At 38.0% G+C, this 25,662-nt stretch overlaps 2 protein-coding genes across 6 annotated transcripts in view; one reads left to right on the forward strand and one right to left on the reverse strand.

Annotated features, from left to right (window-relative positions):
• The window catches only part of LOC133450520 (membrane-associated phosphatidylinositol transfer protein 2-like), a 49,027-nt gene extending 32,573 nt beyond the window's left edge, over positions 1-16,454 (reverse strand). For all 5 annotated transcript variants that reach the window (XM_061729202.1, XM_061729205.1, XM_061729203.1 and 2 more), the window contains exon 1: positions 16,235-16,454. The gene's annotated coding sequence lies outside the window, so the exon portion shown is untranslated. The remainder of the gene's footprint in view (positions 1-16,234) is intronic.
• A 3,703-nt stretch (positions 16,455-20,157) lies between these two features.
• On the forward strand, positions 20,158-22,687 carry mtrfr (mitochondrial translation release factor in rescue). The gene is made up of 2 exons (XM_061729208.1): positions 20,158-20,543; positions 22,337-22,687. The coding sequence occupies exons 1-2, from the start codon at positions 20,277-20,279 to the stop codon at positions 22,565-22,567; spliced, it is 498 nt and encodes a 165-aa protein (XP_061585192.1). The 5' UTR covers positions 20,158-20,276; the 3' UTR covers positions 22,568-22,687.
• Positions 22,688-25,662: the final 2,975 nt, after the last annotated feature.

The following is a 25,662-nucleotide window of genomic DNA, read 5'->3' on the forward strand; positions in this document are numbered from 1 at the left end:
GGCCTTATCTGCAAGAGAAGGATCCCAGTGTAATTAAAATTCCAGCACCCAACAACTAAATGCCATAAAAGGAAGTGACAGCAGGTATGTAAGAGAGAGAAGAAACAGACCAAAAGACAGGAAAAGCAACAGGCAGATGAAAGCTGCACAGTTAACAGCTTTCTCTCTGTCCAACAACATGTATCCGGAAACAGTTGTGCAGACACTACGCAGAGATTTGCAGTAATAGTGATACATTTGTGTTATGACACTGACGAACTGGTGATCAGAGCTGCATATATATGTAAAAAAAAAAAAAAGGAACAAGGAAATGTCCTTATAAACAACTTTTCACTTTTGTTTAGACAAATACTGGGGAGGTGGAACTCCATTCAATGAAAATGTCTGTCAAGTACACAAAATTGGACACACTGAAAAGTCATTGTCGCTTTTTTTTTTTTCCTCAAACCTAAAATCCACTTCTCCAAACACAAATGAGTAAATAATTTGTGGAAGAGTTTTTAAAAACTGGTTTAATTCACATTGAAGAACTCCACAATATATGAATTTATATATACAGTAAGGAACAAAGTCATGCCCCCAGAGCTGTGGATGGATTGTCATTTTTTTTTAAGGTTTCCCCACTTATTTGTAGTTACAGGTGAAATACACCATCCATCATTTTGTGGTAAAGCGTTTTCCAGCTTGTCTGTGTTTTCATGAATGCAATACCCGAAGATGACTGCACCCAAACTTGCCATCTCTTAAACTTTACATTAGCAAAATATATTAAAACACAGCACACATACATATTTTGCATTGATTACAGCTTAGATGAATTTTGTAGACTTTATCTGCAAATATCGTATAAATTAAGTAAGACTTCTAAATTAGAAGATCTTGGGTGTGTGGCTGCTTCTTCTCTCCTTTGATTCCCTATTATAGATACACAGATAACCTTAATAAGCCTTTACTCATGATGATTTATGCCTGCATATTTCCAATTCTCTCCTTTGAGCCTGATACAGATGCTGTGCACAGCATAGAACCTGTACTGCTGGATCCACCAGCAGCCTCCAGAGAGTACTGGCACCATCCTTGACCCAGAAAAAGCACTCTCACACACAGAGTTTAAAAATAGCTCAGTCACAATAATCCAAGCATACGCAAGCAGAGTGCTTGACGTTCGTTCAGAGAATATTCTCATTCCCATCTATAAATACAGTCTCTGCCCCCTTCTAGGCAGTGACGCAACAGTGGCACACGCCAATGCACAGCGTTGATCACAGAGCAACGTTCCTGATCCTGTTTTGATCAACTGAAGCAGCAATAACTACCAAATACTATGAGTTGGATTGAATTTTGGTCCTCCTTCCATCACAATTACGGAGGCCTGTTTAACATGTGGTCAGTGGTGGCTGGACTACACACTGCAAAGTGTATGACGCAATCTCTTAAAAAAGTGTGCAAAACCATTGAGAGGTACAGAACAACAATTTCCAAGAGTATAATTGCTTAGGATCCTACTACATATATAACATCAGGGTTATGCATTTTAAGATTTGGCTTAAAGCAGAATGAGGCAGTGTACACGGGCCGCATGCTTCTATGGGAGGTGCACAGTCTCTCTAGATGATACAATACAATCATCTAGAGCAGGGGTGTCCAAAGTCGGTCCTCGAGGGCCGGTGTCCTGCATGTTTTAGATGTCTCCTTGCTTCAACACACCTGATTCAAATTAACGGTCGTCACCAGCTTGCCATCAAGGTCTGAACAGCTCTGTTGGTGACACAGCTACTTTTATCACGGTGTGCTGAAGCAGGGAAACATCTCAAACCTGCAGGACACCAGCCCTCGAGGACTGACTTTGGACACCCCTGATCTAGAGAAAAAGTGATCAATCCGTCAATCCTTTCCATGTCCGGGCGAGGTTTGCTGTGTTGAGTCAAATTAAGTCACAGACTCCACTCCTCCACTTCCGTCGATTCCTTTAAGTTTCAGCTTTGCAACCAAGTTTGCAAAAAAAAAATATGCGTAATACTATTAAATGAAAACACAGTTGCGTCGCAGAGACAACAAGAACGAAACAGAAAAAATCTACTTATTCCACAAACTAAAAATGGTCCTCTCCTTTGCAGGCCTCTCATTCTTTGCCCCTCCAGCCTGCCTTTCACTGCAATAACACAAAGTGGCATTACAAAAGCCATCCGTGGATGCAAAATATAGCTTGAGAGGCTAAATACACAATAAACAGGAACAGCAACAGCTGGGCTCTGCAACCAAATGCAGAAGGGAATACTGGGAGGGTTTTCCCAAAGACCAGCCCGGTGGCACTCTTAAATTTAGCCTTTTTTTTTTTTTTTTTTAAAGTTCACCACCAGGAAATGGACCTGATGAATCCCAGAGGAGTTGGGAGAGGGGCACTGCAGGCAGGGTTTCCCTTATGACGACTGACCAGAGGCAAAACCCCTTTAAAATTCAAGTGGAAAAAGTTAGCCCCTGCACTGCTTAAAATACCATAGATCAGTTTCACATCATTGCCTTATGTCAGCTATAACTCTACAGATGCGGCTTCACCATGTGACAAGGACGTATCCACCTATCCAGTCAAAATATGAAAAAGTCAGCATCAATGACGTTTGTGAAGCCGAGCTACATATGACGATATGTCCAAAGAGGCATCTTTCAATCACCATTAAACGCAATACTCGTCTCAGACGACATTTAACAGAATGTTTTTTTTTTTATCCCTGATTTTTTTCCCATTATATCACCCAGTGCTCCTACCTAAGTAACAGTCCTGGGCATTGCCATCCTCTACCAACCCCAGGAGGGCTTTACACTGAGCTCAGGTCTCCTCCTTAACCTGAGGAGTGAGCAGGCCGCATCTTTTCACCAGACAGGGTGGGGTTTCTCCGGCCGGACGTAGCGCATGGAAGGATCACGTTATTCCGGCCGGATCCTCCCCACCCCATCTGGCGCCCCGGTTGGCCAGAGGGGGCATGTATAGCCCAGGACTGTTGCATGTTTTTGTGAGGGTAGCTCACATTAGCTACCCAAGGGAACACGGGGAGAACATGCAAACTCCACACAGAAAGGTCCTTTCACCAACCCCACCCAGGGTGTGGGCACTGAAGTCATGGGGAAACTAACACGCACTTCAGCGCCCACAGCGTCCCCGGCGGGAATCGAACCCAGGACCTTCTTGCAGTGAGATGGCTGCGCCACCGTGCCCCCTAACAGTTCTTTTTTGTTTATTATTTTTTATTTAAAGGAGCATGAGGCTCCTTTTAAGAAATGAGACTCTCTAGCGCCACCCTTCACCACGACGGCCGTTGGGGGTACTGCAGCCAACAGTGAAGCCGGCACGGGAGAACGGGGAGAACGCGCATGCAGCGTCATTTGACGTCACATCCGCAGCCCAGCGCGGGAAACTCGGCCCCAGCACTGCAGCACATTTTGCAGCACACAGCCTGTTCAAGGCAACGGAGAGATACGCTAGAGGGATCATTAATTTTGGTATGGAACGCTTCATCTGACATTATTATTAGAAAACGTAAAACCTTTACGAATTTTTTTCATAAATCCTGCCTCAAGCTACTTTAACAGAATGTTTGATAAGAGAAAAAGATTTATGTATTTTTTTTCCAGGAGTATGAGTAGGATAATCATGTTATTGTTTGTGATAAAGAAGACAAATTTGATTTACACGTAACAAGCCTGCATCCTTTATGCAGACAATCAATTTTATATTTACAATACTACGAAACATTACATTCCATATTACCATCTTATTAAATGGACCGTTGAAAGACTATGGGAACATTTCTGTACAGTATACAGGTGCAGTTGGCGTGGACAAAGACTATATTTTACTTAGCTCGACTTCAATAAAGCACTGACGGAGTGAGTAAACATTTACTTTTACTCTGTTTAAAAAGTGCTTACAGAGCCTCTGTATACCAAACCACACAATAATGGCTGAAATAAAAAGGAGGGGCAAGAGAGGCAAAAATATTTTGAGTGATACATTATTTAGTTAACATTACATTTGTTTTCAACGCAGACTAAAGTACTAAAATTAAACAATGATGATGAAATATGACAGTTTAACATTAAAAAAAAGCAGGAGTGCATGATGTTTTTGTTATACAATATATACACAGTACTGAGCAGCAACACGGCCATCACCCTGCTCAGTCCTCTGGAGCATGCCCTTCCACACGCTATGGAGGCAGGCTGCGCGTCTTGCCCTTGTTCTTTACTCATCATTGCAGTATAAGGGGACAGCTAAAAATACCTGACACCCTGTGTGGATCTCCTTCATTGTGCTCCTCCTTCTCCTCATTCCCATCCTCCCACAGTAGCCCTGCAAGTAAGAACTGCTTCTAAAAATTATCTCCATGCACAGAAGAAATGAATAAGCGCAACTGTGAGGACAGAGAAACTGCATTTCAATTAGAAGATATCTATTCAGTTAATGAACCTGCTAGAAAATGTCACAATATACTGCGTAACTATAAAAAAAAAAAAGAGATGTGAAACATACCCGTTTCAATGTGTACTTAATATTCTTTCTAATAAACAAATAAATGGATGGAAGGTTCTTTTCTCAACATAAGCAGTACTAGAGTCACACGGTAAATATAACTCTACACACACAGATCAGTGAGTATCACCAAGTCACATTGAAGCTTTTAAGCAGGGGAAAACATAACACGTTTTAGATAAGATACCCCAGCAACCTTGTAATTAAATTCAGCATAAATAAATTTGGTGCCTAGTAACTGCTGAAAACTTTAAGCTGCCTGAATAATTGGAGCCATTGTTTCCTTATGCCTCAATGGTGCTCATCAGTCCAGCGTTTTCAAAAACGGACTCATTACATACGGAGTCTATCTCTAATCAACACCACGGTTTATTCGGAAATCCAAAATTAGATGACCTTATATGCAAAATACTCTTGGATTAATCAGTTTTGTACCAAGGTTAAACGAGGATCCCTATTCACTGTCATTCTCTTCAAGCGCTCAGACAACCAAATTCAACAGTGCAGAGGGCAATGTTACATAACTCCAGCTGATGCAGGAAAGGAAAGCATCTCCACCCAAGCATTTTGTCCATTCCATTAACTAATTTGTGTAGCCAACAGGGGACAGAATAGGAAATGCTTTTTCCAAATATTTAAAAAGAAAGAATGTTAATTTCAAAGAGTGCTACAAGAAAGATACAAACTTTCAGAAGAAATTGTGATAAATGTTTGGTATTAATTTGCTCTGTGAGAAATGTAACCATAAAACAACAAAAAACAAAAAAACAAGTAGCTATTTTAAATCATCTAGTTATCGAAAAACCCATTTGGTAAAAATAGACAGAAATGTGCACCTTCAATTTCTAGTTTCTAGAGTTAAAAATGAAGACCATTCTCATAACTTGTAATATTAATTAAAGAAGAAAATAGAAAACAGAAACATAATACATCCTACAAAACTTGTGAAGAAAAATGTTTTGCCTTAGGCCAAAATGTATTCTGTTTCCTTCCGCTTTATCCCCTCCATCATTGCTTGAACGGGGAGGGGGTTACCATGGAGACACATTGGGCCCTTTTCTTATTGGTTGCCAAGACGAAGTCAGAGTGACGAGGGAAGGAGAGACCAGGCACTGCCAGGGCTGATACTTGTTTCTCCTATTTCTCCCATCTCTACTTTCACTTTGGTCAGTCTATGTTCTACCCACCCACATTTCACATCCACCCTCACTTTCACATCCACAGCAACACTTTTGCCATATTGACAACCTAAATATTTTACACTGTGATATTCTTGAAATAACAGAATCCAGGGTTTTTTTTAAATGCACCAGTTTGATATTTGGTATTTAAAATGCTGCTATTAAAGTACATTGTCTTCAGGAGTAATATGCTTCAAAGGGAATGTCATTACAATAATGCTATTACCTGCACTCCATTAGCATAAAAAATATGACCTCAGCCCTGTAAAATTACAAGGAAGGTTCTCTTCCTGTAGTTGAGGATTAACCTAGTGTACCGCTAACAGATATTGTTTTATTAGTCCAGTGAGTTCTTAGAAAGGAGGGAAACACAAATAATATTCAGTTATGTGAATCTATATAGTTAATTTTCATAGTTACATTTTAGCTGAGAGAAAACTGAATATAAAAGCTGTCATATAAACTGGGGATAAAATAACAGAAAAAAAAATGCACAAATTGTATACCATGTGAACAATAACAAACAGAGGGGAGTGAAGTTAAAATTATGTTAACGTATAGAGTTTTAAAAAAGCAATTGCTTCAGTACAAAACTGATGTTCAACTTACTGAAAACCGCTTAAAATTGAGCAATTCATTAAAAATGTGTCTGGTCAAAAACTGCACCTGTCCCTTCTTCTGTTTTCTAATGTTTTCTTTCAGGCTTTATTTTCTGCTTTTACAAAATCTGAAGCACTATCATCAGCTCAGTGAGCAGGCCCTTTTCATTTAGAGGACACCATGAATCTCGGCTAATTAATGGTCAATGATAGAAGCTGTTCCTGAAAAGGGAGGCTGTCTGCTGGCCTTTGCTGAAATAGCTTAGACACTCTTTTGCAACACAAATAATGCAGCCTTTCCAAAACTGAACTACCTACCACCCAAGAAGTGAGGATGCCTCCCACACTGACCATAAAAGGCAATTTTTAAAGATTCTTGCTCATATGACTGCACTTAACATTTGGGTGAGTTGAGCTCAGTTTCCCTGCCTTGTGAAGAAAGAAGACAAAAGAAAAATAAAAGACTGGGATTTTTTTCCCCCCTCAGATCTACAGATTAAATAAAAACCATAAATCCTGAGTCTTGTAAAATACAAGACAGCTCACCCAGGCAAAGCATTGAAAGCAGATGTTAGGCTTTGTCTGGAACAGAAAAGCAAAGAACTGGTGATGCAGAGAGACCTCATGACAAACACCTCAGCAGTGGGCGTGCAAAAAGGGAAAGAGATTTGGGGAATCAGAGAGGGGAAGTTAGGGTCTGAAGGAGTCTATATTTAGGTTCAGGGAAACAAGGTGTCTCCTGCAGTGGAAAGAAAAGGGAAAAGGGAGCGCGGATAGAGTGACATGAAACATTGCTGTCGCTTTCATTTTACATGATTCATGTGACTCAGAGTGCTTCAAAAGCTGGAGAAGGAAAAGGGGTAGAACACAACACAAACATGGAAAATGACATGCAATATGTTGTCAACTGCTGTAAAGGTTGTGGCAAGAAATATCCGATAAAAATACAACTCCAATGACATTTAAAAGGAATAAAAACTACCAAAAAAAGACAAGAAGTCCACAAAGCAGTGTTTTCTTGAAGGACTGGGTAGTTCAAACAGTATTTCTCAAACCAGACAATGCTCCTTGCAGATTAGATTTGTGGTTAACATATCGACTTGGCCTCGCAAAAGCAGACCTTCCTCCTTAACAGCAAACAAGTTTCCTGGTACAGAGGCTGTGTGTCAGACCCCCTCCGTTTCAATTCATTCACAAGCCTGATAAATATCACAAGCAAATAATTGTCTTTTTCCCCTGACAGAACGCACATAATAGTCTTCACTGCTTTTCCTTAAAATAAAACTCTCATAAGGACAAGTGAGGGTGGACAACTGCTATAAAAAGACCCAGTTCTTATTCTTGAAGTCCGCCCACACTGCCAGGAAAAACTTGTGCCCAAAGAGAAAGGGACGTGGAGCAGACAAAAAGCATTCCCCTTTGTCTCATTTCCCAGACAACGGTGTTGTAGGAGCATTAGCAATGATGTGCCATTCATCAGCTGGCTCATCAGGGATGCACAGGGACAGGTTGTACCCCCGTTGTCCCTGTCAACAGCTCAGCACCAGCGGTACAATCACCTGTTCTGTTCAAAGGAACTGATGTTGTGGGGGGGAAAGCTGGTGGAGCTCAAGGTGCAAGGAAAACAATATTCATTTGGTGCTTGGCTGTCACCCAGGTGCATGATGGGAGGCTCAGGTACAATCATTATGCCCAATTGTCCGCTGACGATGTGTACCTGTACTGCTTTAAGAAACATCACTTTTAAGAGATGTTTTTCAGGTTAACTTCAGATCACATTATATATATATTATATATTGCATAATGGCCAGTGAAAGTTTATTTCAGGGTCCTTTGAAAAATATTTTGCTATTTAATGTTTTAAGAGTTTGATATCGATGCACAAACAGAGAAAACATAGCCCCCCCCCCCCCTAAAAAAATGTGTATAACCACCCAGCCCTATTGATCTTTCCTGTTTTAAACAGTAAAATGTGCACTTGTTCACTTGTCCACAGTAAAATGTCAGTAAATTTGATCAATACTATTGGATTTAGTAAGTATCTATTTTTAAATTTTCTCAAAGTACTCTTAGATACTGTCCATAGCTGATTCTAGCTACAGTGCGTGAGGAAGGTAGCAAAAGAGTAACTCAGATGTTGTTTGTCATTTGTCAGTCATCGTCATCCTATTCCATATGTTACATTACGCTGGTCGTGGCAGCGTTTAACGTTAGTGCTGAGCACCTAAGCCACATGAAAGGAATACTCCAGTATAAACATGATAAATATTTCACCGTCCTTTGTTCGACTGATAATATAATCCAAAAAGTGTTTTAGTCATTAAAATCTAGACTTAACTTGCACAAACAACTGACACCAGGTGAGCTAAACACTCTTTCTATAATACTTAATGAACATGTCAGCAATGACATTCTCTGACAAACAATAAAGACAATGGAATATTTTATTAGGCTTCTTTGCTGGTGATCAGACTTAAAAAGGCTTCTAAAAGTAAATTCAACTTGTAAAAATCCCCAAAAAGTGCTGTCGGTGCAAATGAACATCACTTTCTGTTGGCTGTCAGAGAAAAACCAATAACATCATGGGACCCGGCATGCAGAAGTTTACATCAGTACGACACAACCCACAGTCCAAAATAGTACCGATAATTACAGTCACTTTTAGATTGTTCAATAATTACGACAAATCCACAGATTACTAGTCAAGCTATGAAATAAAATTATTTTTCTAATATTCCAGAAGAGCAATGGCTGTTGACTAATGTAGGCATACTAACAATTCATAACCCTGAGAAATGAGTTCTAAAAGATGATGGGGTTATGAGTTTAAGACAAGACTCAACCAAACCAGACTAAGACAGTAAGAAATCTTGGAACGACAAATAAAATGTCCATCTCTATCATTGTCCTTTGCATCTTCTGAGCTTGTCTATCCACCTTTTCTTGGTTTGGAGTAAAAATAACTGTTATATAGTGGGTGGGATGTTATAATTAAGAGATCAGCATTTCATAGTTTCAAAATATCCTTTCAGTATAGGATTATGACTGTACTTCAATTCCCTTTATAAGACAATTTTGAAAATATTACAAATAAAAACAATATTACACAATATATACTGGGGATGGAGAAGTACTTGACTGGTTGTCACACAAATAAACACATTTATACACATTCAGACTGACCTCTGAATAAATTACAGAACATTACGGCAGTAGGATAGTTCATCATGGAGGTCATTTTACTACATGTACCTCATGTTTTTTTACTCTTCCTGTGCCAGAGATCTCAGCTTATAAACACCTCAGAAACAACGCATACATGACAAAAATGTGATGAGTGGCTGCATACGTCATTGAAACTTTCTCCGGCAGGAAATGTGTCTTGCTTCTGGCTTCCTTGACTAAAATGTTGCAATTATTGACTGTACGCTCACTTTTAATCTATATACCTTTTAGTTGCAGCAATATAGATTAATGCTGCCAGTTAATCATTAGTCAAACTGACACTTTTGGTAGGAAAACAGAAGATCTGTCACATGTGAGGATATGAAAAACAGAACACAGCGCAGTGCTATGAATACTCAAATAAGGTGGGGACACATGCTCAGAAGCTGCGGGCTCTTCTGTCAGAAATTTTCCACTCCACTGTCACTCAGATATACAGCATTCATTTACTGTGTTTCCTTTCTGACCATCAGGAGTTTGATAAAACACTCATGTAACTGCATAACATTAGTAAAGTGGTGAGTAATTTTAGCCTTGGAAAATAACCTGTGTGACATAATTGAGTAAACATTGGAAGAAGAGTATCTTTGTGCCAGGATAAGTTTTAAACCATCACATTCATTCCTTAGAAAGCCCATTACAGTGTCTCCAGTTATTTACTGGACAAAAACAAACTGCATTACAAATGCTGAATTCAGCAAATAAAACGCTTGAACAGAGACAAAAAGTCTGTATGGAAGGGAAATACCCCTGTTCAGAGAAGGGCAGTTTTGAATCATCCTATTTTTTCACCTGAACTAATCAGCGTCTGATCCTTCCTCACAAATAATCTATAGCCCTGGTCTTCAATTCCAGTCTTCTAGGGCCGGTGTCCTGCAGGTTTTAGATGTTTTTCTTCTTCAGCACACCGCGATAAAACTGACTGTGTCCTTATCAGATTTGTGCAAACCTTGATGACATGCAGATGACGACCATTACTTAGAATCAGGTGTGTTAAAGCAGAGAAACATCTAAAACCTGCAGGACAACCATCCACGAAGACCGGAATTGAGGATCCCTGATCTATAGTAATGTAATTTCCCAGTTAAGAAGTATTCTAACACAAAACAATAGTACTATAGCATAAACCCAGAAAATGGCTATAAATCCATGTATAGAAATCTTCACAAAACTTAACAAAAGACCAGCTAAACTCAAACAAATTCAGACACTTTGTTCACAAAACCCAAAGCTAAATCTATGTTTTAAGGATATAAACCAAACAATATTTGCACTGAATTAAACTATTAAAATGACTTTGTTAAATAAGAATTATGTGGAATTTTTCTCTGAGTGGCGGATATCGTAGATTCTTCTAACTTAAGTTTAATTTTTCACACTTTGAAGAATTTAGTTTTTCATCAAAATTAATTATTATAAAAGCCCAGTGCAAAAAAATGGCTCATTGCATTTATAAGAACATGAGAAATGAAAAGAGAACATGATCAAATATGGTTATCGTAATTAGGTCTGTTGTTGAAACAGTAAAGGGCAGCATGGCAGTGTCCTGGTGTATGCCCAGCCACGCAATCCCAACATTTATTTAGATAAGGAAATATGAAATCAGTGAGCTCTTCTCAGCCCTTAAAAAAAAAAAAACGGAGTCCTATCTACACTCCTCTGTATGTCTGCAATGCTGCAAAACTTGATTGGAGGCAGCTACCCATAGTTCATAGTGTTCTCACACAATCATGGAAAGGGTGCACTGAGGTAAAGTGGTATGTGTATCTGTTGGCTAGAAGAATTTGTATATATATATATATATATATATATACATATACATACATATATACATACATATATACATACATATAGTACAGTAATAGTCTTTTCTAATAACAGAGGAATAATTTGACAAAAGCAGTCTCTTTTTCACAAAGTCCTTCTAATGTAGGACAAGTTTTAATATTAAATATGTTAATGGCAATTCAGCACAATATTTTTATATAGTTAAAATGCCTAATTTGTCATTTATCATAAAACATGTACAACAAAGACAAATCTATTTCTCAATGAATTAATAAAAAAAAAAAACACCTGATGTTAAAACTTTCCAGTCAAAACAGCCCTTCCCATGTACAATGAACTATACTATACAGTAGACACAGAGGTACAATGGGGCAAAAAAGTATTTAGTCAGCCACCAATTGTGCAAGTTCTCCCACTTAAAAAGATGAGAGAGGCCTGTAATTTTCATCATAGATAACTTCAACTATGAGAGACAGAATGGGGGGAAAGAATCCAGGAAATCACACTGTAGGTTTTTTACTGAATTAATTGGTAAATTCCTCAGTAAAATAAGTATTTGGTCACCTACAAACAAGCAAGATTTCTGGCTTTCACAGACCCGTAACTTCTTCTTTAAGAGGCTTCTCTGTCCTCTACTCGTTACCTGTATTAATGGCACCTGTTTTAACTGGTTATCAGTATAAAAGACACCTGTCCACAACCTCAAACAGTCACACTCCAAACTCCACTATGGCCAAGACCAAAGAGCTGACAAAGGACGTGAGAAACAAAATTGTAGATCTGCACCAGGCTGGGAAGAGTGAATCTGCAATGGGTAAGAAGCTTGATGTGAAGAAATCAATGGAAGAAAATGGAAGACATACAAGACCACTGATAATCTCCCTCCATCTGGGGCTCCATGCAAGATCTCACCCCGTGGGTAAAAATGATCACAAGAACGGTGAGTAAAAATCCCAGAACCACATGGGGACCTAGTGAATGACCTGCAGAGAGCTGGGACCAAAGTAACAAAGTACCATCAGTAACACACTACGCCGCCAGGGACTCAGATCCTGCAGAGCCAGACGTGTCTCCCTGCTGAAGCCAGTACATGTCCAGGCCGGTCTGAAGTTTGCTAGAGAGCATTTGGATGATGCAGAAGAGGATTGGGAGAATGTTATATGGTCAGATGAAATCAAAATAGAACTTTTTGGTAGAAACACAACTCATCGTGTTTGGAGGAGAAAGAAAGCTGAGTTGCATCCAAAGAACACCATACCTACTGTGAAGCATGGGGGTGGAAACATCATGCTTTTGGGATGTTTTTCTGCAAAGGGACCAGGACGACTGATCCGTGTAAGGGAAAGAATGAATGGGGCCATGTATCGTGAGATTTTGAGTGAAAACCTCCTTCCATCAGCAAGGGCATTGGAGATGAAACGTGGCTGGGTCTTTCAGCATGACAATGATCCCAAATACATCGCCCTGGCAACAAGGAGTGGCTTCATAAGAAACATTTCAAGGTCCTGGAGTGGCCTAGCCAGTCTCCAGATCTCAACCCCATAGAAAATCTTTGGAGGGAGTTGAAAGTCCATGTTGCCCAGCGACAGCTCCAAAACATCACTGCTCTAGAGGAGATCTGCATGGAGGAACGGGCCAAAATACCAGCAACAGTGTGGCAAAACCTGGTGAAGACTTACAGAAAAACAGACCTCTGTCATTGCCAACAAAGGGTATATAACAAAGTATTGAGATGAACTTTTGTTATTGACCAAATACGTATTTTCCACTATAATTTGTAAATACATTCTTTAAAAATCAGACATTGTGATTTTCTGGATTTTTTATTTTTGTCATTTTGTCTCTCATAGTTGAGATATACCTGTGATGAAAATTACAGGCCTCTCTTATCTTTTTAAGTGAGACAACCTGCACAACTGGTGTCTCACTAAATACTTTTTTGCCCCACTGTATGTTATAGAGGAGCTGTAAAGAAAAAAAACAACCTTCGTAAATTGTTACTGCCCTCATAGGAAGGCCACAAGTAGCAGAGAGATTATGCTAATCAAATACCGGTACACTTGATTTACTGATTATCACCAAGCAACTCTATCATAGTCATGAAAGTTGTAGCAGTTTGACGGTTTTCAGGTATTTAACTATACCAATAAAGGAACGCATCAGCCATGATCTTAGACAAGCAAGATCCCATATATCTGGGAAGATCAAACAACTATTTCCAAACCATTTGGAGTACATTGCTCTGCAGTGACAAATATTATTGTGGAAAGTGGAGAAGTTATAAAGCACAGTGACACCATCAGTGAAAACCCCACAACTTATCAGCACAAACATCTCAATTCCAACTTTCAACCATGGTGGTGGAAGGGTGATGATCTGAGTTTGTTTTACAGGCACATGACCTAGAAACCTTGCATTATTAGGCAGCTATGAACAAATCTTGTTAAGTTTCAAGCAAAATGGCAGTGCATAGCAGTCCAACAACTTATTAGCTCCTAACCTGCTTATTTTTAACACCTTTGTGGAAGCAAGATTTGAGTGACAAACTAGAATTAACAACTAAGCTTCATCCTGTTATAAAATGTGATTTAATTCGCCTGACAGCTAAAGCTTGGAATAATATTTAGTCATTATGACACAAGCATATCTACAACAAAATAGTTGAAAAGAGAAAAATCAAGGTGTTGTAAAGGAGCAGTCTGGGTTGAGCGCTCAATCCAACTGAAATTCAGAAGCAAGCTAAACATGCATAAATAAATGCCTGCAAAACTCAATGAGCCAAAGCAGCAATTTAAAAGTGAGTCAAAAATCCTTCACATAGATGTGAAACTCATGTTATACTGAAAACAATTGCTTGAGGTAAAAGGTTGTACTAGAAGCTACTAATTCACTGAGTGCACTTAATTCTTTTCCACATTTGCTTTAGTTTAGTTTTTGTTGAATAAATCATGACACTGATATAGTAAGTGTCGATCATCATCTGATGTATCACTATCGTTTTAAGACCTCAAACAACTAGAGGATTATTTTTGTCTTCTTCTAATAACTGCATGGCTTGAAAAAAAAAAAAAACCTTAGTCATGAACAATCTTTATTACGATCATAAAAATCAAGAACAGTCTGTCAAACATAAAACCATAAGACTGTCAGAAGCCAGCATGGCATGTTGAAAATGAAATCAGAAATACATTCCCCATAAATGTAATTCAGAGAAGAAAAAACTATTCTCTGTCAAGTAATTTAATTTCATCTTACTTTAAGAAAATCAATGTATTGTTTAGGTTCAATAAACAATTAACAATAGGTGTGTTACACAAATTCTTACAAACGTAGCTCTCAAGTTTAAACGTGTCAAAAAAAACTCACACCCAGAGTTTGGGGTAATATGAACACAGAAACTAAACTACTGGTAAGTGCAGCCTGTGTTTCTATATAATACACTTTAAAAGCAGGCTACTTCATGTTTGAGATCATGGGGTTTGAGGACTGATTTCAGTTGTGCAGCAAATGCTGATCTAAAAACTGTGATTCTAATTAAAAGACATACTGTCATGCTGGATATTAAACAGAGGAAGGAAAGTAGAGCAGCAGAGTAGCAGCTCCTTTCCCTCTTAGCACAGGAATCATCTGGACAACAGACACCACAACTTCAATGACTCACAAAGGCCCTGCTGAGTCAAATGAAGTGACTCTTGGTGCATAAAACTGACATTCATATTGAAAGGCCTGTAGTATGCAAGAACAAGCTTGTGGCATGTCATTTTTAAGAGGAAGTCATCAAACTAAGACCGTGATCTATGTCAGATTTGGACTCATTTCCAAGTAAAATTGTTAAAAGAATCAAGTTTCTGACAGGTCAGTCAACCATGCTGTCATTTGCAGCAGGGTTTTATGTAAAAATTTCACAAATTTATGATACTGGAGAGTGTCTCTCAGAAAAAGAATACAACAGAAAATAAAGCTAATGACATGAAGAATGAATTTTTCAAATATTCTGGCATCCTTTGGTTCTTTCTTCTGTGAAAACAGTTGCTACCATGCAGGCACATTTAATAAAAAGAAATGAAACTCATTACATACATACACACACACACATACATACATACAGGACAGAAAATTAGAATATTGTGATTTTCTGTAATGCAATTACAAAAAACACTTTTATTAAGCCTTTTATTATTTTAATATTGCTGATCATGGCTTACAGCTTAAGAAAACTCAAATATCCTATCTCAAAAAATTTAAATATTCGGGGAATCTTAAACTGTAAACCATAATCAGCAATATTAAAATAATAAAAGGCTTGCAATATTTCAGTTGATTTGTAATGAATCCAGAATGTATGACATTTTTGTTTTTTTAATTGTGTGTGTATATATATATATATATATATATATATATATATATATATATATATATATATATATATATATATATATATATATATATACACATACATACACACAGTATATATATATGTATGAGAGAGAGAGAGAAAGCAACAACCCTGTTTTCTCTGTTTGTCAGCAAACTAAGGAGGGGCCTTTAACACATCCTGGGGCCCGTTGTTCATTTGTCATTCATTGATCATGTGGATCACAAGATCAGTAGAGCCACAGAAAGGAGCATTTCATCAGCTTTAACACGCATGCATGTGTGCAGCAAGCGGGGTGGTGGATGGCATGAGATCAGAAAAACATAAAACTAAATACATAATGCAGTTTTAACGCGTTAGCTGGCAGGCGGTGACAGCACGTGTCATCATAAGCCCTGCAAAAAATCAGATATATCCAACGTGACGTTGCATCTCCGAGACAAATGAACTGGAGTAAACCCAGCAGCTGTCAGTTACCTAGCAACATGGCAGCACGGCCATGGCCAAGTGATGGCTGGCCGTGTTCATCATCACATACCTGGACCCAAGTGCACCTCTGCTTCACCACACTCCTCTGGCCGGCTGGTGCTGGCCTCTACTCTCTCCTGCAGCACGGCTTCCCTTCAGGACAGGACATGCTGCGACTTGACGTCTGGAAACGGTGCCATGACTGACAGGAACACGTCGAAAGTCGGCAAATGATTTCCTTCCCGTCGCCGCTCGACGTGCAGAGACGACCCGCCGAGGAGCATCATAAACTCGGGTTACACGGAGATCAGCCGCTGCTCTCAGCCAGTGTTTACTAAATCTGGCCACATCATCATAGCGCCGCGCAGCAACACGCTGGATTTCCTCAATCGAGATGAAAAAAGGCCAAAGACGTGACGTGAAAATGTCCTTGAATATCCAAGTTCCCCCCGCAGGAGTTGTGGGTCGGGCTGGTCCCGGAGCGAGGGCGGTGAGGCTGGGGGGGTTCAGGCCGGCAGCTGCTGCCTCCGTCCGGGGAGCAGGGAAGGGCGGCGGGCGGACAGACGAGCAGCTCTCGCCATCGTAACTTATCACTCCTCAGGTCTGAACCCTGCAAGACTTCTGCCGTTTCAGGCGCCACACAAAACACCGACAATACAGCACAGGTGCGCTCCCACTTCCGGTGGGAATTCCAGAATAAAAGCTGCGTTCTCGCTACGTATTTCGCTTGTTGCGATTACAAACAGAGGTGTCAAAAGTATTCAGAAGTATAGATACTAGAGTTTAAAAATACTCCTGTAGAAGATGAAGTATCAACTCACGTTTTTTACTCAAGTAAAAGTATAAAAGTACTGGTTTCAAAGCTACTTAAAGTATAAAAGTAAAAGTAATGTAAGGGGGAAAAAAGCCATTAAGGACAAAAGCCATTGAAAATGAATGCATCTTAGTATAATGCAAATATATTAAAGAACCATATATGTGTACTATTGAGCATTAACATGTGTTTCAGAGAGCAGGAGATATGATGACTAGTTGCCTATTGTAATGGTGCAAAAAGTCAAACTTCAGAGGCATGTTATCATTTATCCTAACCTTTATTGGAATGTACATCCAAGTTTAGTTGCAGGAATCTGAGGGTGACGGATGTAAGAACAAAACTGCACAAGAACATTTGTGCCACAACCACAACCAAATTCACTCTATCCGGATGGAGCAATTTAACTGGATAGTTTTTTTTTTAAAGGCTGAAATTAAATAGAGTAACGAGGCTGTTTTTAAAATGTAAGGAGTAAAAAGTACAGATAATTGCGTGAAAATGTAAGGAGTAAAAGTAAAAAGTCGTCTGAAAAATAATTACTCCAGTGAAGTATAGATAACCAAAATTTCTAATTAACTAAGGTAACAAAGTATTTGTACTTTGTTACTTGACACCTCTGATTACAAACCCTGAAAGTTTATATTTAGTCATGCAAATTTTAAGTTGTTGATCCACATTTTATGTAGTCCCTGTCCCCTAACATATATTTATTTTATGTATGAATAATACAAACGACAACTGCTGCAACTTTGCAGTTTATTCTGAAATTTTGTTCACTCATTTTCCGAATTTGATGTTTTGCAGAGAAGCTTGACAGCTAATGATTCAGGCGGCCGTTTCAATAGTTGAGCGCCCCCTGCTGGCACAACATGGTCACAACTCAAAGGTCGCAACTGGAACGACAGGTTCGATATTTCTGCAGGCAAAAATAGTAATATTTTCCTTTATTAATCCCACAATGGGAAAATGTATTCTCTGCATTTAACCCATCTCTAGTTAAACTAGGAGCAGTGACTGCCATTTTGCACGGCGCCCGGGGAGCAGTAAGGGTTGAGGGCCTTGCTCAGGGGCCCAAAGTGGTTTACCTTGGTTGCCAATCCAGGGGCTTGAACCAGCCCTCCTCTGTAACCGCTAAGAAATAAGCATGTTATGAAGTTACACGGGTACACTTTTAAGGCTTAATCGTTACAGCGAAAGCAAAATATGACATATGCCCGAATTCATATCTGTTTTTTCTTATCATAATCATGACCTTATTTGATAAGAGGTTTTGTGTGAAAAGAAGACATAAAAAGATTGGATCCACATGCTCACTCAAAATAAATCTTTAATAATTTCAACTAATTCGTATTGTTCATACATACTGTATGTGCATTCATTTCATGCTTCTATTTTCTATATAGGCTACAGTAATCTTCATAATGTAAAAAGCCAGAGATTTACTGTAATGCAAGAGTTTGATCGAAAACTGCATATCAACTGTTGCTGGGATAGAAAAGAGGAACGATAAAGATGAAGTTTAAGACTTAAGAAATGGAACTCTTTATTTGAGAGATGTCATAATGGCAAATCAGATGTATTGTGTGCAAGGGAAAACAAAGACTTTGATTTTAAATGACTCTTTCATAGGCTCCAAGTAACTCATTTATTAAACAAAAGCTGAAGAGAGAGAGAGGTGTCTCCTTTGAATGAAAGTGTCCCAGAGAGTTCAACAAAACTGCAGGTATTAGTGTTTCAAGGGTAGATTCTTCAAGTGGCGCAAGATCACAGTGATGAATTATGGTCAGAAACAGCATTTTAAAGGAGCAGTATTAATTGGTCTCAACGTCAGGTGCAGAACTTTGCCATCGCTTACATGCACAATCACTAAAAAGTGACCTGCACTCACACATTGTTTAGGGAAACTGGTAAACCTTCTCAAGCATCAAGGTTACAAGTGTGACGCAGCTGGAAAACTATAGCTTCTCACACCCCAAATTTGTATACGTTATGCTACATTCAAATATACAGCCAGATTTTGTTCATAGTTTTGCTTTACTTTTCACTAATATGTACTCACAGATACACATGTATTTATATTTGTATCTTATGTTCCAGTTTTGTACTTATGCTTGTTCTGTTGTTTCACCGTTTGTAGCCTGCTGACTTTGTCTGCAATCAGGATTCCTATGCTCCAACAGTGCCCACTTTCAAAAGCAGATCGCACTTTTGTTAAAATGGAATTATGGTTGTTATTATTGTTTTTCTCTTGTCATACTTGTTATCTATTTCTGTTATTGTAAACTTGTAATTTTGTTTGATTGTTTGTTTATGTATTTTGAGCACATTGAGTCCATGCTCATCATGTGAAATGTGCTTTATAAATAAATTTGCCTTGCCTTGCCTTTGCCTATAATTGTTTAATTTAGCCAGATAATCATTGTCATTGGGTGTGTGTGTGTGTGTGTGTGTGTGTGTGTGTGTGTGTGTGTGTGTGTGTGTGTGTGTGTGTGTGTGTGTGTGTGTGTGTGTGTGTGTGTGTGTGTGCATTTGGCAGTTAAACCACAGTTATGAAACATTCTAGTGCTTATAGTTGGCCTCATTTTCATTGCCGCCACACCTAGTTTCTTGTTTCACCAGCTAGTATGACAAGTATGACATCACAGTCCATTACTCTACACGTCAGAACCTGATTGGCAGTAACTTTCAGGAGAAAAAAAAATGTAGCCCTAAGTTAACTAAGGTAAATATTGCCTCTTTTCCTTTAAAGTATTATTTAAAAATACATTTTAATCATTTTGATTTTTGAGTAAGTAAAACATGCACAGTGAAGTTGTTTCTTTTGTTTTATGTAAGGGGAAAAAAAAGATGATATGTGTTGTCTTTAAAACTGTTTTCATGATTATTATAAAAATGATACACTGTAAACCCAAAGTTATCATTATATGACATCACAAACTGTCACAAACACCCACAATTTGCTAAAAAAAAAAGCATTAAAATATTTACAATATCAAAATTAAGATAATTTACTTCGAATACTATATTATTCTTGGCAAATTTAAAAGATTTGTTTATGCTTTTTGCTTTGTTCCAATAGTCAACAAACGATGGCGCTGATGAGTCAAAACTAATTCTATTATGGTGACAAAGAAAAGGGCAATCTTCCTGATTGGACAACTTACAGGAAGTAAAAAAGACAACGAAAGAAAACACACAAGCAGGACAAACAGTTTCACCCTTGTAGTCAGCACTCGGGAACTTTCTTCTGCGAGCGGAAACTTTCTCCTGAGCGACATGAAGTAGCTGCGGGGCCATGTCGCTGCTCGGCCCGCTGCTCAGCTGCTCCAGCCGCTGCTTGTGGAGAGCAGCTCCCCGTCTGTCCGCGCTGCTCAGGCCGGCTCCGCCCGCACTACCCGCGGTCCTGGCTGTGGGGAAGAAGGATTTCATAGAGCTCCCTGTCCTGCCTGAGGAGGAGCTTGAGGAGCAGTTTGTGAGAGGATCCGGGCCAGGAGGACAGGCTACCAACAAAACCAGCAACTGTGTGGTGCTCAGACACATCCCCACTGGGATTGTAGTAAAGGTAACTATTCATCAATGTATATTTGACATCATGATTGGATACTTTGATGCATAAATGATGAAACAAAGTCATATTTATTGGATGTGTACTAAGCTTTGTTCCAATCATGATTTGTCCACTTGAAAGTCCTGAAAACAATCAATTTCCCCTGAACATTGACAGGTCTTGTTCTTTTTCTTGATTCACATTTAATGGTGTTGATTATATCTATTTTCTATTTCTAAGTGATTAAAACATTTAATTTGACTTTTATTTCTTTGCAGGCATTATGAACCCAGGCTATTTCATGTTTTTTTCATGTTGCATGCATTTTTGCTTTCAGGTCTTTAAAAAGTAATTGTGTGAACAATTTAATGTTAGTAAGGAGGTGGAAGAAAATAAGAAATGTTATATAGGCTATAACAGGTAATGCAAAAAAAACAATTTTAATGCTGACTTTAGACAAAAGCAGTGTCTATAAAAAAAACATATCCTGAGGAGCTCAGATGGGCAGTGAATCTCCATTTGCCAGCAAATGTGTGAGAAATATCTTTGAAAAGACTAGAAAGAAGGGACTTGCGTATTTCTCCTGTAACTGTAAAAGCAATTTCAAGTTCAAAGGATTCTGGAGGGAATTTCATGGAACAAACGGCAAAAGAGTGAGGCTATAGGCTTTTGAGGCATTCAAGGTATCCAATCCTAAAGATTATGCCGTATGAAGCACTCTCATTCATTAATAGTTGATATAACCACGTGGGCAAGGGATTGCCTTTGGAAAAAAAACATTTGTCAAACATTACAATACAGAGCTATATTCACAGCTGTCAAAGTAAGGCCTTACTCTGCAAAAAAAAAAGGCCTGAGGTTGAATTTATTCAGATGCAGCATCAACACCCCTAGTATCTAAGATGGACAATGATGCAGTCGAAAGGTGTACCATGGTCAGTCAAGTCTTTTTTTTTTCTAAAGAAAAGGGTACCATGTTTAGGGAAAACAAAAAACCCATCCATACTATTATCAGCAAGAAGCCCAAAACCCAGGGTGATGAATGGATTGATTGGTGGATGGATAGATAGATAGATAAGCTACATGAATTCATGGTGTGCAAACATCAGTTTTGCCAAAGTTCTGAAAAGACCACAAAACTCAGAGTTGTGACAGCCTTTTGAGGGACAGTGTTGTGATGAGTTTTACAGAGTTAAGATAACAAATTTATCACATGACTAGGACATGTTCTACTCTGTCCTTGGGGCGGTGTAGCTGGATCAGTCTGTTGGAGAAGAAGCTCCACTGCGGGTCCAGGGTGTGATGGAGAGGGTGTAAAGTGTTATTCAGTATAAATGTCAGTTTGTCTCCTTCTCCATTACTGCTTCAAATGTGTAGAAAGATACATTTGGATTTTGAAGCAGCATGCTTTCTTTGAGACTACGTTTTCTCCAGTTACATCCATACATATTTCAGCAAGACGAAGCAAAACCACTTACAAAGACATGGCTGAGGGGAAGAGAGTATATGCACTGAACTGGCTTCCTTGCACATTTTAGATGATATTGGAATGATCTGCATGATAATGTCAGAAGTTGGTAATGCTTAAGCCAAAAAAATGGCAAAATAAAATTTGTTGTCAAAGTCACTGTTTTTGTGTTTTCTATATCTTCCCAGATTTTTTTTATTTGAGGTTGTACAATGACCATAATCTTTTTTGACAATATGTGCAGTATTTGAAACACACCTGGTTTAAAATACAGGTGGCTGTTCTTCTATATGATTTTAAACACAGGTTCCTTCTGTCTTTAATTCTGTTTCCCCTCCAGTGCCATCAGACCAGATCTGTGGATATAAATCGAAAGCGTGCCCGGGAAATCATGAGAGAGAAACTCGATGTAGAATATAAAGGAGAATTCAGTGAAATTCTTGTAAAGAAGAAAGAGTCTGTGTTGAAGAAGCAGGAGAAGAGGAGGAAAGTGAATGAAAATCTGGAAAGGAAAAAACTATTTAAAGAAACTGTGGCTGCAAACTCCAAACCTGGAAATGACACAGTTTAAAATATTTCTGTGTTAAACAGAATGTGGACAAAAAATATTGGAATAAATCTGTATTTTATTCTCATTAGTAAATATGTTAATGTGTTGATGTTGTCAAGTAAAACAAACCTGTTATTTCTACATTGTCTTTTGTGCAGACTTAGTTAGTCCTACTTTATACAATTCAATAAGGTGCTTTAAGAAAAGGGGAAACATAGCAATATTAAGACATTATTGCTGAAAGTGCATCTTGCTCTAATAATGTACCTCTTCTTTTTCATTTGTGAAATATTTAGGACAAAGGGTGATGTAGGTATTCATTGCCTGAAGATTTGCTCTTAGCGTTTAAACCAGCAATTATTGCTGATGTGACAAAAAGTATTTTTAAAAGCGTCTTTTTAGTTTTAACTGGACACACAATGTATCACTAAAAGTTGGCCAAAAGAAATAAACTTAAAGAGCATAGTTTGGATAGTCTGTCATTATCACCTAAAGCTCATTCTCGGTTTCTTTGTTTTTTAATAAGATACAGGCCAGAGAGCACGGATAGGGATCCATTCCCCAATGTGACCATGCCAGACATTTATGTTGGTCACTCCTTGATTAAATGAGCAGTTAATAGCTTTCAGAGATTATTTGCATCATTTGGCCCTAAAGCCCAGTACACAAATGACAATCATGTGGGTATCCTGGACAGAACCATGAACAGGGTTGTAGACAAACTGCTTGGTTTATATAAAGAATCAAGAGAGAAGCATAACCTCACACATAGTGTAGAATACGCATCAATATGATTTATTAGATCAAGACGGGACAGTCTAGCCTGAAAAAAAATACCAAGACAACTCAAAAGATGTTTTTTTTCTTTTTAAATTATTTTCATACACGTACAGTTACAATGATCTTATACAGACGTGCTTGTAAGCCATTCTTGATAGATCAGACGGACCAACATCTAAATGTAGAAGACATACCTGCAAAGCAAATGTAAAGTTGTTAGTGATACGTCTCCATTTCTCACCTGGGCTATTGATGTTGATTTCTTCGTGAGAAAATATTGCCACTTGCAATAAAAAGGATGTTCTTTATTTACAAAACTAAAACTGTGGAGAACACGGCCACTTTAGCTGTATTTCCCCCCTGAATGAGAAGGGTATGGCTGCAGACCCGGAGGCAGCAGATCTGAGCAGCAGATCTGAACCGCAGTTCTAGACGTCACAGAGCCCCCTACTGGATTACTTTATAACTGCAACTAAATCAACAGTTCAGATCGAGACTTCTCGTTTTTTTCCGGCAGCGTGCTCTTTTCTCCTTTTCTCAAGATGGATGACGACCGGAGTGTGAGTATTACCGTGAATCACATTTTTTGTGTATTCTTTTCAAGATATATTGGCACTTAATTGATCTGCAAAAGTGATTTAATCAATCAGTGAAATGCCTAACATGATCCACAAACTATATTGTTAAGTTAAATTTGACAGAGAAATTAATGTTAATGACTCTATTTCCTATTTATATATATATATATATATATATATATATATATATATATATATATATAGCTCCAATTTTATGACTAATTTTGTAGCATGAATACTACTAATACTACGTGGCACAATTTCTATTGTCTGCAATATATATTTTTCATTTATTTTATGTGCAATAAGAACATGATCTCTGGTATATTACCAATCATTACCAAGATTAATCTTGTAAATAATGTCATGGTTATCATATATGATTATATATGTTTACTATTATTGTTAGGGTTGTTATTTTTTTCGTCCCAATAATTCATTGTTCATATATTGTTTTGTTATTGCTACTCTTCAATCAACTGTGCAATTGCTGCTGTAACTGTGGATTTCCCCATTGTGGGACAATTGAAGGAATATCTTAACTTATCTTTTTATTCATATTATACATTATGTGTGTTTATATAACTATTCACATTTATATCACTATATAGCCTATATTTAGATATTTTGTGGACAGAAATTTAGCTAAACCAGTGCATAAGATGAAAATGTATATTTGTCCGTTATTAGGTTTTGGCCCAGTTTTGTCTGTAAAACAGTGTAAAAATATTATTTTGTATTGGTATGAAGAAACACAATTGCTGCCTTAAATGAACATCTTTTTTTTTTTCTTTAGACCATCATATATGGAATCTCGGCATTGAAGGGGGTGTCATGGCAGGAGGCAGAACAAACATTTCTGTCAGGGCCTGTTTACCAACAAAGGTAAGAAGTAGTAGTTTCTGAGTATTATTGATTCTTCTATCACAGTATTTAATTGTTTGTCTGTTTACCTTTTCAGTGAAGTGGAGGAGTTTTGTAGGAGGCTACAGAGGCAGATGAAAAAGGAAGGGGCACTATTCAAATGGTAGGTAATGCTGTTAATGTCAATATAATGAATTTGCTATGCTCCAGAATCTTAAGTATTTCAGTGTTGATTGTGATTTGTATTGAGTGTTTTTTCAGCTGTTTTTTTTCTCTGCAGATCTCCTTAATGTGGGATGTGACTGAACCTGCACTGAATATATATTATATACTGTACATTTCATCAAGATGAGACAATTGTTTACCCCAAGTTATATTGTTAAATAAATGTTATATTGTTCTGTTTGGGAATTTTGGACTTAATACTACCATACTTACCATTTCAGTATATCAAAGTGTTTTTATTTCTTTATTTCTTTTTTTAACAATTACTACAACAAAAGTGAGGACTTGACACCCAAATACACTATGTTGTAGTGGGTTTGATCAATGCTGTTCAAGTTTTGGGGGTAATATATCCCACTAAACGCCACATCTTAGTCCTCTCTGTCAGTGGCAAGACAGTTGTCATCTTCTCTGTCCCAGTCTCTTTTCATATTCACGCAATTGCAACACCTTTATAATTCTGTGCATATAACAGTTCTGCAGAGACATGGTAAAATGCCAAGCCTCAATCACGACATTATCTATGATGTTTATGGTTGCTCAGTGTTTAAATATATATTTATTGTCATTAGGCTAAAAACAAGTAAAGACTGATTTTTTTTTTTTTTTTTTTTTTTATATTGCCTCATTCATGATTTAAAGAAATAATTTAAAATTTCACCTTAATTT

This window comes from Cololabis saira, chromosome 9, assembly GCF_033807715.1.
Source record: "Cololabis saira isolate AMF1-May2022 chromosome 9, fColSai1.1, whole genome shotgun sequence".
Classification (NCBI taxonomy): Eukaryota; Metazoa; Chordata; class Actinopteri; order Beloniformes; family Belonidae; genus Cololabis; species Cololabis saira.